The sequence below is a fragment of the Numida meleagris genome, chromosome 5 (genome assembly GCF_002078875.1).
Source record: "Numida meleagris isolate 19003 breed g44 Domestic line chromosome 5, NumMel1.0, whole genome shotgun sequence".
Classification (NCBI taxonomy): domain Eukaryota; kingdom Metazoa; phylum Chordata; class Aves; order Galliformes; family Numididae; genus Numida; species Numida meleagris.
This window is the reverse complement of record NC_034413.1, coordinates 32,551,444-32,569,357: the sequence shown is the minus strand read 5'-3', so window position 1 is coordinate 32,569,357 and position 17,914 is coordinate 32,551,444. Positions and strand designations below refer to the sequence as shown.

The window sequence follows — 17,914 nt, the reverse complement described above, 5'->3', positions numbered from 1 at the left end:
TTTCTTTCCATAATTGTTCTTGGGAAGAGGCTTGAGTCGAGTAAACAGCTGCCTGGGCTCGCAGGAGCCTCCCAGAGCTGGCGTGCATTCATCCCCAGTGCACGAGTGCACGGACCGCAGTGAGCAAAGGAAGGAAAAGCTCACCAAGACCAGCCAGAAAGCAGCAATTTTCACCCCAGCACTGCATTTTTAACTGTTCCTTTTCCTCACTCTGAGTTTGAGCTGGTTTGGAGGGAGTGCTTTCTTCTCCTCCCACCATTACCCTCTTCCTCTGGGCTCCTGCAGGGGGAGTGAAGGTTTTCGAGCTCCCAAGGTCTCAGGAAAGCAAATGCAAGCCCCAGCTCTGCCCCCAGGCCTTGCCCTGGGGCACATGGGAAAAAACCATCCCAGCAGCACCCCGGGTCCACCTGGAGGAACGAACTGATGCTATTTAAGATGGGATTATTGCTAATGGCTGCTAATAGATTGCTAAAAGCCGATTTTGTGTAACCAATTAAAATAATAACTTAATATCCCAATTTGCAGCCTCACCCCGACCTGCAGGAAACCAGAGGCGGCTGCCAGCCACTGTGTGCACTCCCAGTTTGGGCACCTGCAGCGGATGGTGTCTGCCCTGGTGCACCTGGCCCTACAGCACCTGGGGTAGCAGTGACCCAGACAGAGCTCCCTAGGAGTGGGGGTTCCTTTATTTCCTTTACTTGTGTGGGCAACTGGGGCTGCCCATGAGCTCTTTTACCCACCTTAGCCCTAAAAATAAATAATCTCAATTACTCTGCCTGTTTCAGATGTCCCTGAAATGATAGCCAGGAGCAGCTCGAGCGGTGCCGCTGAGGAGAGCCCCAGGTGTCACAGACCACTGTGTCTTCAGGGGCCCTGAGCAGCCCGCGTCCGCGTGGGGAGGCTAAATGAAGGCTTCTGGCACCTTCTGGGAGCTGCCCGGGGACCTTGATCTGCATCCAGCCCCTGTTCTGTCACAGAAAGGGCAGCTCACTATAAATAGGAGCTGCTCCCAGGGCTGGATTTGAGCTGGGTGTCTGGGGTGGCCGCAGGGCATTTGGGGGATGCGGGGACCTGGCACAGAGGGGTTTTGTTTCACTGTTGTTTGTAGGGTTTTTTTGGAGCTCTCTGTGAAGCCCTTGATTACTCTTTGTAATTACAGTTTTAGAAAGTGACGCAAAGTCCCTTCAGTGAGGTCAGGGGAAAGCTGGGGCCGCAGCGGGTCACGGTGGGCAGCAATCCCCCCACAAGCCTCGAAAGCTTCGTGAAAATGTGTATATATAGCTCTAAGACACAATGTGTCTCAGCATTTAAAGCTGCTGGGCTGGGGGTATGGCTGCTGTCAGCACGCCATCAGTCTGGCTGCTGCTGCCCGGGGCAACATGCCTTTCCTGCCCCGTGACACCGGTGCTGCTAGCTGCCAGCTGTGCAGCTCACCCTGGCTTAGCCAAAGCGCTGTGCTCCAGTTGTGAGGTTTCACGACTGGCGGTGACACCGGGGCACATCCAGGAGTGATTTTTGGCCGGGCCCCAAAACAGAGATGCCTCATGCATGGAGCAGGGAACAGTCCAGAACGCGAGCCCTGGGGAAATGCCCTGGTCCTCGATATGCTAGGGACAGGACACGTGAGGAGTAGGAAGCACAACCTGACGTTCTGAAGGTGAGCTGCTGCCTGGCCTGCCCTGCTCCAGCTGCTCCAAGGCACGAGTCACTTGGCTCCCAGTGCTCTGGTGGGGGCTGGCTTTGTCAAAAGTAACTTTTCTTGGTGAGTTTTTTCATCACTCTGTCTGTCTGAAGAAAAAAAGAAATACACCACAAAAGCCTGAGCCAGAACAAACTTGCATTCAAATGGAAATAAGTCGGCTGTTTTGTTTCTTCTCCACCCTGGTTTTATCCTCCGCACCTCACGCCTGACCCAGCGTGCCTGCCTTAATTACACTTTAGTGAAAGCCTTTTTTCTGAGTTGTTATAACTGCTAATTGCAGGCTGCTGTAATTGCACTCACTGGTGTGGATGCCAGCAGGCTCAGGAGCACGCGTGAAACAGAGCACTGCCTGGGCACACCTGGAGGGGTCGACACACACACAGTGTCTCCCCCCATACCGGGCTCTCCTGCTGCTTGCCCAAAGCCCCAGCCACTTCCCGATGGCTGCGGGCAATGGGGCACCTGGGTGGCTCATGGGCTGAGTCAGCCCTGCCTGAGTCACGGCCCCGTGGCCCACACTGAGGTGCGCTGCCATTCCTGACCCTCCCGCCAGCCCGAGGCCCCCACAGGATGTAGGGCAGCAGAGGGATTTCTGCCCATTGAGGAGGTGCTTGCATCATCCCTTCCCAAACCCCAGAGAGGACAGAGACGCGGCAGGGTATCAATGAGACAGGTTTTATTAGAAAAGTAAAAAAACGACACGATTGCATAGGAAGTCTTGCACTTGAACATCAAGTGTATGAGTGTAACTGTAATCAATGAAGCACACGGGCCGTAATGGGGAGGGGTCCCGCCCTCCGTCCCCGTGCCACTCACACACCAGGCTTCTCCCCGTGACAAAGATGCACATGATTTTGGACCCCCGCTGCCGCACTGGGACCCAGAACGCAGCTGCCAGATGCCAGCAGTGGGGTTTCCTCTGATCCAGGCTCAGCTCAGCCATTGCTCACTCCCACCCACACACACACACACCCTCCCCCAGAAACCCCATTGATTACAATCATCGTTAAAAAAAAAAAAAAAAAAAAACTGATCAGCAGGAGAGTGCCTGCCCCTGCAGCAGCCCTGCTGCTGAGCCCAGGGGCATGGCCACCACCCTCCTCGTGGGACCACGGAACGTGGGGCTCGCAGCGGGGCCCCAGCTACACCCCTGGGCCTCCCCCGTGACAGTGGGCGCCGCGCTCGGCCACCTCGCTCTCCAGGCCAGCGGCCCCCTCCACATCAGCACTCCTCGATGAGCAGCTGCTCGGAGCTGTACAGCTTCTTCTTCATCACCCTGAAGCCCGTGCTGAGCTTCAGGGACTGACTGAAGGCCGGGCTGAAGGCGGGCGCCGAGGCGAGGAGCCCCTGGATCTTGGGCCAGAGGCGGGAGTCCAGCCGCAGCACCAGGGTCAGCTGGAAGGTGGGCACCACGGCGGGGTCCGCGGCGATGTGCCCCACGTCGTGGCAGGCCTTGCCGTGCTCCACGCAGAGGTCGAGGAGGGCCCCGCGCAGCCCGCAGGGCTCGCTGCAGGCCAGGCGCAGCAGCTCGCTCCTCAGCTGCGCGGCGAGCTGGGCCGGCATCAGCAGGCGCGAGCGGCGGCGGGAGCCCAGCGGGGCGCTGCCCAGCGCGGCCTGCACCAGCTCCAGCAGCCGGGCGCTCAGCAGCTCGTCCTCGGGGTCGTGCAGCAGCTCCAGGTCCGGCAGGGAAGTCTGATCGGGGTCTGCGGGGCGGGTCGGGACAGGTCAGTGCTGGAGCTCGGGGCCACGCTTACCGGCGCGGGGCGACTGACTGCCGTGTAACACCCCCGCACCGATATCCTCAGGACGTCCCCCTACACCCCCTCGGTCAGCTCCCCAAGGGCCCACCCCCCGCAGCTCCCCGGCCCCCGCTCACCTCCCTCCGAGCCGGAGGCGCTGCCCAGCGACTCGCAGTCGGAGCTCTCCAGGCTGCCCCGCTCGCCGCCCGCCAGCCGCTCCCACAGCCCGGGCATGGCGCCGACACGCTCCGCCCCTCCGCCCGCTCGCTCTGACCCGCCGTCCCTCGGCCGCCGGCTTATACAGAGGCGGTGCGGAACGCCACGCCCCCTCCCCGCCGCGCCAGCCAATGGCAGCGCGGGGCACGTCCGCGGCGTCTCTCCTGCCCGGTGACAGCGGCGGACACGCCTCCTCCTTCCCCTCCGCTGTTGGGCTCCGCTCGGCCCCGCTCGGCGCCCCCGCAGGCCGCGGTGGCCGTGCGGGGGGGGGGGGGGGGCTATCCTCGGTGCCACCGGCTGAACGCGCGTGTACGTGCTGGGACGGCGGTCGAGAGCCTGCTCCCAGCAGAGCTGCTCTCGAGGCGCCCGTACAAGCGCTGTCCAAGCTCGAGGCTCAGAATAGGCGTGGAACAAAGAGGGGCTGCTGGCTTTGAGGTCACAGTGGGGGGAAACGGCAAACGGGCAAAAAAAAAAAGGTACAGCATCACAGGGACCACATCTTGCTAAAAGTAAGCTTGGCTTCAAACACAGCCCTCCACGGCTGTGCTGAGCACTTCTCTTCCCTTGGCATAACGTCCCCCTTGTTTGGCCGCAGATCCCCCAGGCCAAGCTCCGGGCACAGAAAGCTCGCTGCTCCGTGGCTGATGGCCGCGCTTCCCCTCCGTGCAGCGCATGGAGAGCGCGGCCAAGGGGCGCGGGGCTGTTTGTGCGCGGCCTTTCTGGACAGGCTGTTCCCGGCCGGCTGCGCCCTCGGGGACACCCCCGCCTCCTTCCCTCCCTCTCGAGATGAGCTCCGCTCGGTCACGCCGCTTTACCGCTTTCAAGGGGCCGGGCTGGGGGAAAGGCGCTGCACGGGGGCTCGCTGAGTGCCTAGGCTCACGTCCCTGCCCCACACGGGGCTGCACCCCCAAGGGGACGCGGCAGCTGCGCCCGACCTCACGCTCGCTCCCCAAAAGCTGTTCTGCGTGGATTATTCCCACGTACACGGTTAGCACGGTGTGATCCCGCAGGGGGGAAGGGGCCACGAGCCCCAGAAGCCTGCGCGGGGGTGAGGAGATTAAACGTGGCAGCGGGGAGCGCAGCGCATCCCCGGGCCGCGCACCCCACGCAGCCGTGTCGCTGGGCACGGTGTGCAGCCCGGGCCGGCCGGGACGTGCACGGTGGGTGCCCGTGCCCCGTGGCTGACAGCCCCACACCCGTTTGGCGGTGTTTGGGGTTTGGGCCTAGCGCGTGCCTTGGCTCGGCGTTGAGGGCCCAGGGCCGCGCCGGTACATGGCGTTCTGCCGCGAGCACCCACAGGAAAACCAGCGAGCAGCCTGAACGGGACTCTTTGTTCAGGCTTTTTTTTTTTTTTTTTTTCCTCCCCTCCCCGCCTCAAGTTTTGCTCGCAGCTCCGGGGCTCCCTTCCCCCTCCGCTCCCAGCTGCAACCAAGCCTCACAGTCATTTCGGAGCCGCTTGGCGGTGCTCACAGGGGCTGCCGAGACCCCCAGCTGCGGGCACGGAGCTGGAAAATGCGGGCTTTGATCACCCCGAACTCGCCCCACAGATGCCTAAGGGAGAAATGGGGCACTCCGGGCATTTCTAAACATCCATTTGGAGCAGAGGGAGAAGGGCTTAGCAGCAAGCCCTGCAGTTCTCTCGCTGCCTTACATAAAGTGTTTACCGAGCGCGAGTGTACACGGTGAACTTTTCACTTCCTCTCAATCGCTCTCACACACACGTCTATTTTGGTGCCGCACACATACAAACACACCATGTACGGCGCGGGGCTGGGGTTGTTCCCTGGGTTTGCTTGTTCCAGCCGCAAGCCCAACAAACATCAAGGAACGCCTGAAAAACAAGGACAGGAGGAAGGCTCCGGGGGGGTTCGGCCCCAAGCAGGCACTGAATTGGTGAGATGTGGGCAATGCTGTGCACCTCAGCACCAAACCGCTCACCTCTGGTGCTTGCTGCGGAGCTGCGACCTGTCCTTGTGCCAGCCTGCTGCAGGCACTGATCCCCTGCTGTCCCCATCACCGCAGCAGTGGAGAAGTTTCATTTTGTGCAATAAAAGCAAAAGGTTTTTCTCTGACCGTGCTGATTGCGGTGGGTGAGACAGGTGGAGCACAGCTAGCAGCAGGTAGCGAGGCGAGCCGTGGCTGTTGCAGTCTCTTGACACAGGTATTTTTGGCACCTTTGGCCACGGTGAGTTTATGTGGCTGGGGTAAGCAGGATTCGAGTAAGAGGAGGAAGCCTGGTGGTGAGGGCACAGCCTCTGCTTGCACAGGCATCCCAATGTCAGGCCGACAGGAGCTGGCTCTGCGCTGCTCTCCATCACATCCTGCATTGCCAGGGTTCTCCCGTCTGCAATCTCAGCCCCTCTCTCCAGGTAATGAAAAGCTGGCTCTGATACCAGAACTAATTTATAAACGGAAACAAACGTACACGGTCGCGTACTTTCCCCCCCTTGGCTTTTGTTACCACAAATTGCTGGCGAAACTGCTGAAATGTGTACAGATTCAATGGCATCTCCGTTTCAGTCCAGATGTGGCTGGACTGAAGCCGTTGAGTTGAAAAGCAAAAAATCCTCCGGTAAGTAAGATAATGAAGATGGAAAAATTGGGCAGCTGGATTATCAGGTTGTACAATGGCTGAAGTACAGTGGAGAGCCCATCCCCCTGCTGGTGAGCAGAGCGTTAAGGCTCTGATGAAAAATGAACATGTTGAAATGGTTATGCCAGAAAACAGAAACCCAGTTCTCCTTAAGAACAGAACTGAGGTACAAATGAAAAACAAGATGATTAAAATGCACGGATTTAAACCAGGATTAAAATCTGATTTAAGTCAATCCACTTCTGAGCATAAAGCAAGCGTGCTTTGTTTTCCTTCTCTCCGAGGATATGTTCGTACTTCAGTTTACCATTACAGCAGCCAAGGTGCCTCAGAGCTCCATTAAACCTCGTTACCACCTGAACAGCCGACTGTTTCTTTCATCACACCCTTCCCCCCGCCTCCCCCCATACCAAGCTGTGAAAAGAGAAATAGTTTCAAAGACAGAATTATTTTATTATCACAGAGCAATTTAACACATAATAAGGAGGAAAAGGGTTTCAGGGTATTCAGGGTACAGCTTCTGCATTAAAGAGCGATGTGCTGGTAGCACTATGCAGACAAAAGAGAAACAGCGCGACGGGAAAGGAAACAGTTTCAGCAATACAGGAGGCACTGCTGGAGAAAGAGTCGTGCTTGCAGCTGACCCAGGACGGGTCTCACCCTGTCAATTCCCCCAAAGAAGGGCTGGGACTGCAGAGCCTTCCTGGCAGGGCTTGGAATTGCTCTGCAGAGGCCTGGCTGCAGTGGCAGAGATGCACGCTTCCCAGGCAGGAGATAACCCGGCCCAGTGCATAGGAGGGAAACAGCAGACCGACTTACTGGGCTGCCTTCCCCGCCACCCAGCTTTACACATCTCCCCTTCTTTGCACACTGTAAGGTACTGCTGGCTTCTTCAAAACGAATCCTGTTTTCTAAGTTACAGCAACTGAGCCCTGCCAGCCTGTAACACCGCAGAAGACTTACAGTATCCCATAATTTGAATTTACTGGCAGCTCGAAGGGGGATCCCCACTGACAACTTAAAAAAAAAAAAAAAAAAAAGGGCCCAATCCTGCTGACACAGCTGTAAATACCCTGATAGATGGTGGCGTGTTTTGAAGTCGGGCCAGAGAGTGCCTTTCTTCTGCTCTCCGGCAGCAGTGATCCAGACGTGCTCAGCCCGAGGAGGGAGTGAATCCCAGCAGCTGCTCTATTGGCTTGTACCTCCACTCATCTGCCTCCAGCTCCTCCACCAGACCGGCCAGTTTTTCCATCCGCGCAACTTGTTGATCTGCAAGAAGTTCAAAGGTAACTGTGGTTTGCAACGACACTGCAATTCAGCGTTGCAATTAGATGTAAATTCCCAGCTGGCAGCGGGGAAGAGAGCGTAGAATAGACCCCACCAAAAGCTGATTTGAATGCCAACCCACTGTACAGGACAGCGTGTGCAAATGGCGAGAGGACCACATGAGGAAGCAGAAAGGACAGGCTTTTCTGCTTGGGCAATGCGGAATCTGTCTTCTACCCATCCCTGCCCCTGCCACAAAAGTTCAGGTTGCAACAGGGAAACATGAGGACAGTGAGCGCAAGGAGGCATAAACAGCATGGAGATCTTTTCTTTAGCATAAACATTTATGGTGCAAAAGAACAGAGAAGTTCAGAGAAAGCCTGGCCTGCACAGAGCCCCGGGCAGGGCTGGGTGCAGCGTGATGAACTCCTCCCGCCAATGACGGTCCTTTGAGAAGAACCTGGATGACTGTACCCAAAATGCTAACGACAAAAAACCTCAGTGAGGAGAGGCAGGTTGCCTCCCCGGGGTTCCCTGGGACAACTCGTTCCTCTCAGCTTTATTTAAAACCAGTTGTGCGCTTGGCATGCAGGCTCCGTTTTCAATTAAATGAGCTGAAGTGGTACAGAGATGAGAATAGCCCTTCTTCTCTTGGCTGCACTGCAAGTTTCATAGCTTGGCAGCCTCTTGGAAAAAAAAAAAAAAAAAAAAACAGCCTGCTGGGAGCCAACTTGCTAGCAAAAGGCATAGCATAAAATGTGCACAATTTGTGCTGACTGCAGCCGCAGAGGTTGGGTGCTTTTCAGAGCGCCTGTTCTCACTCCACCTCCTGCCACTTGGTATTTTGGGAGCCATCAAACAAACAAACAAAACGATGACCTCGATCTTATTTTAAGCCTTTCCCTTTCCTTCAGGGAGGCAGCCAGCGCTCCACAAACCAGTTCCAAAAGCTGCAGCTCAATAGGGTGCCAGTCCGCATGGCAGCCGCTGGTAGTTAGTTACAGCCGCTGGTAGTTACAGGCGCAGGAGCGCCGGGGCTGTGGAAACAATGGCTCCAAAGTTCAGCTTTGCTTTGCCACCCAGAAACGTGGGATCATGGCCTCACAAGTTGCTGTACACTCCGAGACCTCCTCCTGGCAACCCTCGCTGGTGGAGGACAGGAAACCTCTCCGGCCTGAGACAACACGTGGAAGTACCCATTCTAGCTGATGAGAGGCGGAGCCCAGAAAGGACGTGACCCTCAAGAAACAGATGGGCTCTGGTGCTGAGCTCCGCCCGGCATCCTGGGAATGAAGCCGTGCAGTCAAGCCCATCCTTCAGTTATCAGCACCTGGGCCACAGGCACGGCTCCCAGGAGGGAGCTCACGCAAGGCTCCTGGGGAGGGACAGAGCAGAGTCAGTCCCACCACCTCACACCATACACTTGCGCAGAGCGGCGCATCCTCTCCCAGACACCTCTGGAAACCTCTCTTGACCCTGGCAGGGCTGTGAGGGCTCAGCAGGGGAACAAAGGCAGCATCAAGTGACTTGCCTGAGGCCAAAGAGGCAGGCAGTACCGGGCCACCATGAGGTCGTGGGCGTTTCCTGCCCGGAGCCTCCTCTCCTGGCCTCACCTCCTGTGAAGGCAGCACGGCACAGGGTGATGGAAAAACAAGCTGCGAGACGCACAGCCTATTCCCACCCAGGCTGTGTGGGTTCCCCTTGCTTTGCATAGGGCTTGCAAAAGGACTCGCTGGTTAGCCTGACTTGGCATTAATTCACAAACATAAAAGGCTACTCTCCTTTTTTGTGGTTGGCACCCTAGAATATGTCAGCCTTTTAGCTGCGCTTGCCCCCATCTTCCCTGATCAACGTACACTAAAACATAATGCGCTTACCGTGTTTCACTTGCTTTAATGTAGATGCAACCTGATAGCTGAAGACAGACTCACAGAGAAATCTTTCTGAGCCATCTGTAAATAGAAAAAGGGAGGTGGTTTCATCTGTTCTGAGAGCTTTATGATGCAGCAGCCCCAACCAAGCACTGTGGCCAATATTGTTATATTTGAGCTATGGGTTTCCCCGTCTGTCTAGTTTCAACGCTTTCTCCTGCAGCGAGCGTGCAGCGCTTTGGTTTCTAGGCCCTGCGCTCAAAGCCTTCCAAGGGTTTCAGCTGGGGCGGGCAGGCAGGTGGCCACGCTACCTGGGAGCCATCGCTTCTGAGCACGGATTGCTCGCTGGGTGGGAAGCGACCGCTACCACAGCAGTGTCAGCAGGTCTGGCCCACCCAGCCCACGCTTCCTTCCTGGGGAGCTTCCTGGGGCGCAAGGGGCAAGGGAGGGGGGTGACAGTGCTGCCCCAGGAAGTCTCGTGCAGCCAAGCAGAGCGCAGGAGGCAGCTCTGCTCCCTTGGAACTACTGCCACGGGGAGCTCCACTCACAGGCACGAGGACGGCACGTGGCTGTGCGAGGTATGCAAGGAGAGAGGCGGACAGCCCCACAGGGAGTTCACTACAGCCCAGCTGCTCCCATTCACGTGAAGCAGCACTGGCACGCTGCTTGTGCACCAACTTTGGGAGCCCTGTGGCTCGAGGCCATGGCTGCAGCCACTGGGCTCCAGCAGCTGCCGCATGCATGCAGCAATGACACTCGCAGCCAGAGAGGACATGTGGAAGATGTGCTACAGAAGAAAACTCAAAGCTCTCCCTTTGTTTTTATGAAGAACACCAAAAAGCCAGCAACTGAAGCTTGTGTGTGCCAGCAGCTTAACCACTCCAGACATGAAGTGCACTGACATCTCCTTGCTTGAATAAAGCCAAGGGAAAGGAGAATGGCCAGGAATGGCCATTCAGGATGGATTTCCATTAGGCTGGAAAATCCTCTCTACTGCAGATGGCTGCTTGGAAGGGACCTGCGCTGGCTCACAACAGGAGGTTGTGACCCTTCCGCAGGCCGATGAAACCCAGCACCTGTCCTCATGACCAGCAGCAGACTCGGCAAGCTGCACACACCTGATGGAAACTGCAAGGAGCTGCGTTACTTGAGCCCTTGCTTCCCTCGGGCATGCAAAGGATCACACTCTGCCATGGCATTTTGGTTTTAAATCAGTTGAGTAACTTCCAGAGCGCTGTCAGGTTGGCACAGGGGTTTTGCTCTCAGTAAGGCTGCAAATCCACAAATAATGTTACATTTCCCCCATTGAGTAATTTTAGTCTGTTTTTAAATAGAAGTTAAGCTAAGCAGAAGCTAGCAAATATTATGACAGTCTCTGATTCCCTTGGGGCTCAGACACTTGCATCCTTATAATGCTTTATGATTTCCCATGGGCTTAGACCATAACCCCGCACAAGGGATTTCAAATAACGTGCATCTTACAAGCTAAATCAGTTACTTGATCACACAGCATCTGAGGAGTAAAGCAACCTGGAATACAGAGCTAATTGTGTGCTAAGGACTAACGTGGCTTATGCCCCTTCCTTTTCCAAAAAGGATTCATTTAAAAACAAGCAGGTTAGTTACAGTGGCAATAAAAAACAGTCAGTTCGCGGGGATTTTCGAGGAGGAAACTGGTACGCAGCTACCACACTAGCAACTGCCTGAAGAAGGTATGAGTGTTATCACCTGCTATCTCAGAATGAAGAAGCTAAAGTTTCCTGCGACAGGGAGTGTACAATTGCTGTTCCCACCCAAACTGGATTGGTCAGCCCAAAGTAAAATCAAGTATATGCCACACGCTGTAAAGATGAGGAAGAGCAGCAGCTCCAAGGCTGAGGGGACTGATGGACCCCTGGCACCGGGCCTGGACAACTAATCTGAAGTTGATCCCTGGGTGAAAAGGAAGAATTGAGCTGCACCACAATCGCAATATCCTCTCTTGCAAGCTCTCAAAATACTATGTTAATGCTGTGCCATTTCCAAACATAACCAGCACTGCTCAGACACTCTCATTACCTCTGCGGGAGACAACTGCCTTCCCTCTCCTCTGATTCCCCATTTGCCTCCAGCCCAGCCATCCAGCCTGAGCAGCTCTCAGGATGAACAGTTGCCCGTCTATTTGCTAACATGAAGTGCTTCATTATTTTAATTTGTTTTGAGGACTCATTAAGTTCTATGAACAACTCTTTAGTCATAATTACTTCAATAGACTGGCATACGGACTCTAATGTGTAATAAAAACAATGATTACAACACGGCACTCAGTTCCCAGCTGCCCCGCGCTGCCATGTCATGTCCATTCCTAGGGAAACCCAGGCACGTCTGAGCCACAGGGCCACGGCCAGCTAATATGGCCCTGCAGAACACGAGGGGGGAATGTGCTCAGCCTCCAAGAGTCAGGAGAGAGATCTAGTCCCGATTTGATGCTAGATTTGTGCCAGACAGCAGGAGGCACGCCTCCAGCTGGGTCAAGGATCCTTATCGTCCCTTCGTGCCGCTCACGCAGACCTCTGCAGCAAGGTCTCAGCTCGGGGTGAGAGCCAAAACAAGCCTTGCATTTCCTGGCTAGCAGGGACACAGGCTGCCTTCTGTACTAGCCCAGTCCAATCCAACCCCAGAATGTGTTTTGCCAAGAAAAATATTCCTGCCTCAGCTATCTTTACAGTAATTCCTGCCCAACTTCAAAGGATCAGCTAACAATGAGCAATTAATGCTGTCATGTTCCCTTTCAGGTGGATCACTTCCTTGTCTGAAGCACTGTCACGGACTTAAAACTGAGGTGACTGCAAAAAAAGTCACTTCCTCACAAGTGACTGGAGGCAGGGAGAGCCAGAGCCGGGAGGCGGGCCATGGGAAAAGGCACTGACTGGCCCCGGCCCTGGAGCTTCCTTCCTTCCTCTGCCTTCTGCCAGCCCAGGTCTGAGCGGGTCCTGGGGTCCCACACTTGTGGGGCAGGAGAAGGTGCGTTAGTCAGCCAGTGCAATCACCTTCCAGCATCTCCCCGGCTCCCTTGGGGTAGGTGAAGAGTGCCTTTCGGGGCGGTGCCAGGTCCGAGACGCTGAAACCAGATCCTGTCACAGAGCTGCCACTGACTCCGCCGGCTGAAGAGGATGAGGAGGAGGCAGCCATTTCACCCCGTCCCAGCCTGCAGCCATGGAAGGGAAGCAGAGCACAGTTAGGAAGGGCACCTCAGCAGCAAAGTTTCCCACTCCTGGGCCAAGACATCAGTGCTAAAGGGTACAAATAGGGCTTCAAATCTCATCCCGAACACCCACAGGGGCAGGAATTTGGCCACAGGCAGCATGCCCCAGCCCGCGCACATCCGCCCCGGCCCCACTGCTGGAGTTCCCCAGCACATCACAGCGGCGGGGCACGCAGCCAGGCACGCCTGTCACAGTTGACTCCAGAGCCGGCCCTTGAGAATGGCTCCGGCATCGCTCCCTGCTCAGCCTCAGGCAGCTGTCACACCCCACGGCAGCACCCCCAAACGGTGGGCAGCCCTCAGGCTGACTCTCGTGGCGAGGGGCCTGGGAATGTTGCAAGATGGCTGAAGCGCGTAAAAATAACCTGGTGCAGGTCGCTGACCCAGCTCTGCTGGCCGTCAGCTGCTTGGCTCTGCTCCCACTCCTGAGAGCCATAAAAAGACTTCTTTATTTTGGCACTGTCTCCAGGAGCACAAACACAGAAAAAGCCCTGCTCCCTCATAAAACCTGGAAGCCCGTGGGACTGCCAGTTCCCATGCACATCCTGCATGAAGCGACACCGCGCCTCGGCTGTGGCAACAGCGCCCTGCCTTGCATCAGCTGCGCTCTGCCTTCAGATTGCTGCTGCTTGCCTGGCTTCTTCTCAGTTTTTGAAGAGGGACTGCCTGCATGTTTGTGGGAATGGGATATTTTAACTCTCGTTAATATGCCTCCCTCAAAGCACAAAAGCTGCTGCTGGGCTTTTCTAAGTGACAACGCTCACTGCTCCTGCACGGGGCCTAACAGGGCTTCCCTCCTAATTTCAGGTATTTCTGTTCAGCACCTTTTGGCAGGATCCTTTTATGTATCATAGAATCATATGGGATCATATTAGACTAGATATTTGGAAGAGATTCTTTACTATGAGAGCGGTGAGACACTGAAGCAGCCAGCGCAGGGGAGTTGCAGCTCACCCCTCCCTGTGGGCGTTCAACCCCCGCCATTTTGTGTGTGGGACGGGGTTGCCGGCACCGTGCATGCGCCGCCCCGCCCCGCCCCCTGCCCACACTCCCACCCGACACGCAGTAGCCTCCGTGGCACCACTGCGCCTGCGCCGCGCGCTCCCTGGGCGGTGCTCCCGGCCCCTCGCGCATGCGCCCGCGCCGCGGCCCCTCCCCGGCTTCCGTAGCGAGCCGCTTCCCCGGTGAGTGCGGCTCTCGCCGCCGATGCCCCGCTCCCACCCGGACAAGCGCCCTCCCTCTCCCTGGTCGCTGCCTCTCCGCCCTCCTCCCGCTGCGGGGCGCGGCGGCCCGCTCCGGGCCTCACCTGGGCGCCCGCACCGCTTGGCGCAGGCGGCGCGCGTGATCGCGCTCGCGGTGCATGCTGGGCCGGGAGAGCGGGCGGGCGCGCGCTGCGCGCGGCCCCAATCAGCTTCCGGTGTGTGTGGGGGGTTGGGGGAGGGGCAGTAACCTTGGCAACGGCGCTCTCGTGGGGCGTGTTAGTGGGTAGGTGGTGCTGCGTGAGGGGAGCCTGGCTTTGGGGGAAGAAGAGCGTTGTAGCCGTGAGCCCCGCGGCTCTGCACGCAGTGCGCCCTGCTTAGGGGCAGCGTTCTGCTGGTGCTCTTTGTTTGCTGGCAGAAATCTGTTTTAAAAGCGCCTGGGCAAGCGGAATTGTTCCCCGTGAACCTTTCAGCGATTTGTGTAGCTTTGTGGTCTGACAGACCACACTCCACTCACCCTGTTGCTACCACACCGTATAACGTTTTCCACGGCAAAAAGCTGAACTCAGTAGCCCACGTCTCTCCGGAATATTGCCAAGATTCCCTACATTTGTTTCAAACTCGCTGTATTTTTTCATAGGGAATTTTGGTTTTCATAGTTTCTGTGAGAAAAGCACCGTGTAAGCTCTGAAAAGCACAAGGACCATACAGAGCGGTGCACTGAGGTGATGCAGAAGTGCTGTACAGGGCTCAAATGGCTTTTAATGTTTTAATATCTTCAGGCTGAAGGGAACCTGAGTCCCTAATGTCCTGTAGCAGGGCAGCTGGAGGGGAAGCTCAGTTTTGCTCAGTAAAAAAATAATGAAGGGTCCAGAGAAGGGCAACACAGCTGTGAGCTGGAGCACACATCTTATGGGGCAGCGGCTGAGGGAACTGGGATGGGTTGATCTGGAGAAGAGGGGAGACCACATCACTCTCTACAACTCCTGGAAGGAGGTGGTGGTGAGGTGGGTGTTGGCCTCTGCTCCTAGCTAACAGCGAGAGGGTGAGAGGTGATGGCCTCGGGTTGTCCCAGGGAAGGTTCAGGTTGGGTATTAGGTAGCTTTATCCTCCGAAAGAGCAGTGATACACGAGCACAGGCTGCCCAGGGAGGTGAAGGAATCACCATCCCTGGAGATGCTGCAGATCTGTGGAGATGTGGCACTGAGGGACGTGGGCAGGCGGGGGTGGGCTGGTGGTTGAAGGAGATGACTGTAGTCATCTTTTCCAACTTTAATGATTCTGTGCAGAAGGACAGTGGGAGATGTGCTGGAGTGGTTGGGCCACAGCCCTCGCAGAGCTGCTGAAGGCTGGCAGGGTTTGAGGAGCTCAGGGATACCCCTCAGGGCTCGCCTGCCCTAGCACCACTGCCTGTGTTTTTGCAGCTCACCGTCCTTGGAAGACCAGCATGATGGATGTCCTACGGCCCACCCTGGTCAGGATTGGTGGGCGAGTGTACAGGAAGAACCTCATTCACGAGCAGGTCCAGCAGCAAGAGGAGGAGGAGGAGGACTTCTACACAGGTGTGGTGCTACACAAGGAGTCACTGCAGTGGCATAGGGACAGAGCCAACACTTGGTGTCACCTCTGGCGTCTGTGTGCATGACTGCCTCTCTTTGTGGTGAATGACATCTGAAAAGTGGAAAAAAACACTTTGTGTTCGTCATCAGAGGGATGGTCTCTCTGAACAAAGAGTAGATGTAGCCCTTATTACCCAGCATGGGTTTGGGTGACTGTGTTACTGGCTGTTGATCACTTTCATTGGCTGCAAGTGATCTCTAGTAAAGGGAAAAAACCCCATGCCTTGGCTCTGTAGATCTGTTTTTCACGGGTTCTACTTCACTTTATGTTGTCTTTCTGCCTGCATGCTCGTTGTAGTTCTGTGTGAGTTGTTGTAGACAGGGAAAAGACTCCTCTGTTATCTTTCAGAGAGAGTTGTGGCCATGGTGTTTTTCCTTTCCACCCTGCATTTCAGTGCATCGAACAAAGCTGTTATAAGCTGCCTGCTACCCAGAGCCATCCCTGTATGTGTGGGGAAGGACAGAGAACACCCTACCTCTTTCTGGAAAGTCTGTTTGACCTTAACAGGCACAAATCTCTGGACCCTTGAACAAAAATTGTTCCCACCTTTTATGTTTATTCTTCTGCAACTTGTTAATTCCTGCTCTGGTGTCTCCGTGTGTTGGTGGTGCCCACCCTGCTCAGAGAGCAGTGCAAAATTTGGAGGAGGGCATTCCCACCAAGCTGTTGCACAAATTGAAGCCAGGATAAAGCCCAGGCTCCGAGTACAGGCTCCGTGCACCTCCCAGCCAGGCAGATTTGGAAGCAGTTATGATCGTTTTTTTTTGAAGCTGGTACAAGATGAAATAAAAAGCAGTTAGTTGCAGCAGAGGGGAGTCTGTCTCTATTGCTTTCTTCAACCTTAGGGGAAGGCTGTGAGGCTGTTGTCCTACATACAGCGCTGCTTTTCCTGGTAGGGCCCAGTGACTGTGCAGATGAACCGTGTGATGCCTTTGTGGTGGAAGAGACTGAGAAGGGCTTCCAGTGCAGAGTGGAGGTTCCCAGCCCCTTATACAAGTGAGCTTATGGGGTTCTGTTTTCTGTGAGTTGCCTTTGACTGGGGAAGCATTTCTATGCAGAATTTTTTTTTTTTTTTTTTTTTGGGGGGGGGGGGGGGTCAGGGTAAGTGCCAGATCTCTGAAACATACTCTGTTTTGTGTCTGTCCTGCATTTGGGAGGGGAAAATTGGCAACGCCTTTCTAGTGCAGTTGTGCCACGTTTGACTCCTGGCCTTTGCTGTGACAGAGACAGCAGGTGGTGCTTTCTGGCTGGTAGGAGAGTGTTTGAGCATCTCTTCCCTTGAACATGAAAGTGTCAGCGAGGGTGGAAGAAAGGGAGGAAGAACTGGGGTGAGCAGCCTGCCAAGGGGGGATTTGTGAAAGCTTTGAGAAAGCACACACACCTGGAACCGACTGTTGACTCAGATCTGATGTTCACTGGGAAGCCTGCCACATTCAAAGCTTTATCCAGTTAGTTTTGACAGTTTTATGAGTTAAATAGTTTTACTAAGTGTAGAGAAGAAGTATTCTGTTGGTTTTCAGATGCTGGCAAATGACTACCTTGAGGAAAACACCAACTGTGAAAAGTTTTGTTAGCTCTTTGTCTGGGGTGACGGGGGGAAAATTGATAGTGCAGATGGTAATGCTGTGGCAGGATGTGCCATGGCTGAAGAAAGCTGTGAGCCACTGCCCATCATCCTGTGGCCGTAGGCTGATGGCAGCCACAGGGCCTGGCCCACGTCCTGCATCCTGAGCTGGCTGCATGTATCCCTCTGGCACGGACATGCTGAGCGTCAGGGGAGCCACCGGGGCAGCTGGGGTGTGGTCCCTGATGGGAGGTGGTCCAGCAATGCTGTGCTGTTATGCTTTTATGCCTCCAGGTACATAATAGGAAAGAAAGGAGAAACCAAGAAGAGACTAGAAACAGAGACTCGAACCTCAATCAGCATTCCCAAGCCGGGAGTGGAAGGAGAAATTGGTAAGTGTTCTTCCACGGATGCGGTTTGAGCAGGGAGGGGGAATAGGAGGTGTTTTCCTTTAACTCTTGCTTCTGGCCCTGATTATCTTTATAGCTATAGCCCTGGGAAAATCACATCCCTTTTCTCCTGAGCTTTTTTTCCTTGCCTGCAAACCCCTATAAAACAGCACAAGACTCCTGAGGAAAAAAAATATCCCTTTTAAGCCTATGAGTACTCTCACTGAAGTTGCTTCTTGGGTATCAATGATTGGCCTGTGAACCTTGGGCCTTGAACCCAAATGTGCTTTTTTTGTTGTTGTAATTATTACCATATCCATTAATAAGGACTTGCAATATGCATCTAGAAAAAAGTGCTGCGTTGTCTACTTAGAGATGAAATAAACTTCATCATGTTCTTTAATACGAGCAGTGTTTTGATGACATTGCTGCCTTTCTGGTGCTGCTAGTCGATCCTCAGTGAGAGCCGGCATCCTTGTACCGTATGTTCCTTCTCATCACTTGCAGCGAC

The 17,914-nt window shown here is 55.2% G+C and overlaps 3 protein-coding genes across 9 annotated transcripts in view; 1 reads left to right on the top strand and 2 right to left on the bottom strand.

The window, feature by feature from the left end:
- Positions 2,362-3,736, bottom strand: DDIT4 (DNA damage inducible transcript 4). Its single transcript, XM_021398130.1, has 2 exons — positions 3,579-3,736; positions 2,362-3,405 (listed from the first exon to the last, which is right to left on the bottom strand). Exons 1-2 carry the CDS (start codon positions 3,673-3,675, stop codon positions 2,924-2,926), a joined length of 579 nt encoding a protein of 192 aa, XP_021253805.1. The 5' UTR covers positions 3,676-3,736; the 3' UTR covers positions 2,362-2,923.
- ANAPC16 (anaphase promoting complex subunit 16) lies at positions 6,680-14,049 on the bottom strand. 2 transcript variants are annotated; one of them, XM_021398131.1, is made up of 5 exons: positions 13,938-14,049; positions 12,417-12,574; positions 9,394-9,468; positions 9,048-9,132; positions 6,680-7,519 (listed from the first exon to the last, which is right to left on the bottom strand). In XM_021398131.1, exons 1-5 carry the CDS (start codon positions 13,991-13,993, stop codon positions 7,459-7,461), a joined length of 435 nt encoding a protein of 144 aa, XP_021253806.1. In that variant the 5' UTR covers positions 13,994-14,049; the 3' UTR covers positions 6,680-7,458. The 2 variants fall into 2 exon arrangements, with proteins under 2 accessions (XP_021253806.1, XP_021253807.1); XM_021398132.1 differs by lacking the exon at positions 9,048-9,132.
- The window catches only part of ASCC1 (activating signal cointegrator 1 complex subunit 1), a 28,632-nt gene continuing 23,322 nt past the window's right edge, over positions 12,605-17,914 (top strand). Inside the window, exons 1-4 of one of the 6 annotated variants that reach the window (XM_021398126.1) lie at positions 13,686-13,815; positions 15,255-15,392; positions 16,347-16,446; positions 17,309-17,406. In XM_021398126.1, coding sequence (XP_021253801.1) covers positions 13,764-13,815; positions 15,255-15,392; positions 16,347-16,446; positions 17,309-17,406 — 388 coding nt within the window. In that variant the 5' untranslated portion in view covers positions 13,686-13,763. The other 5 variants (XM_021398124.1, XM_021398127.1, XM_021398128.1 and 2 more) reach the window with 5 other exon arrangements.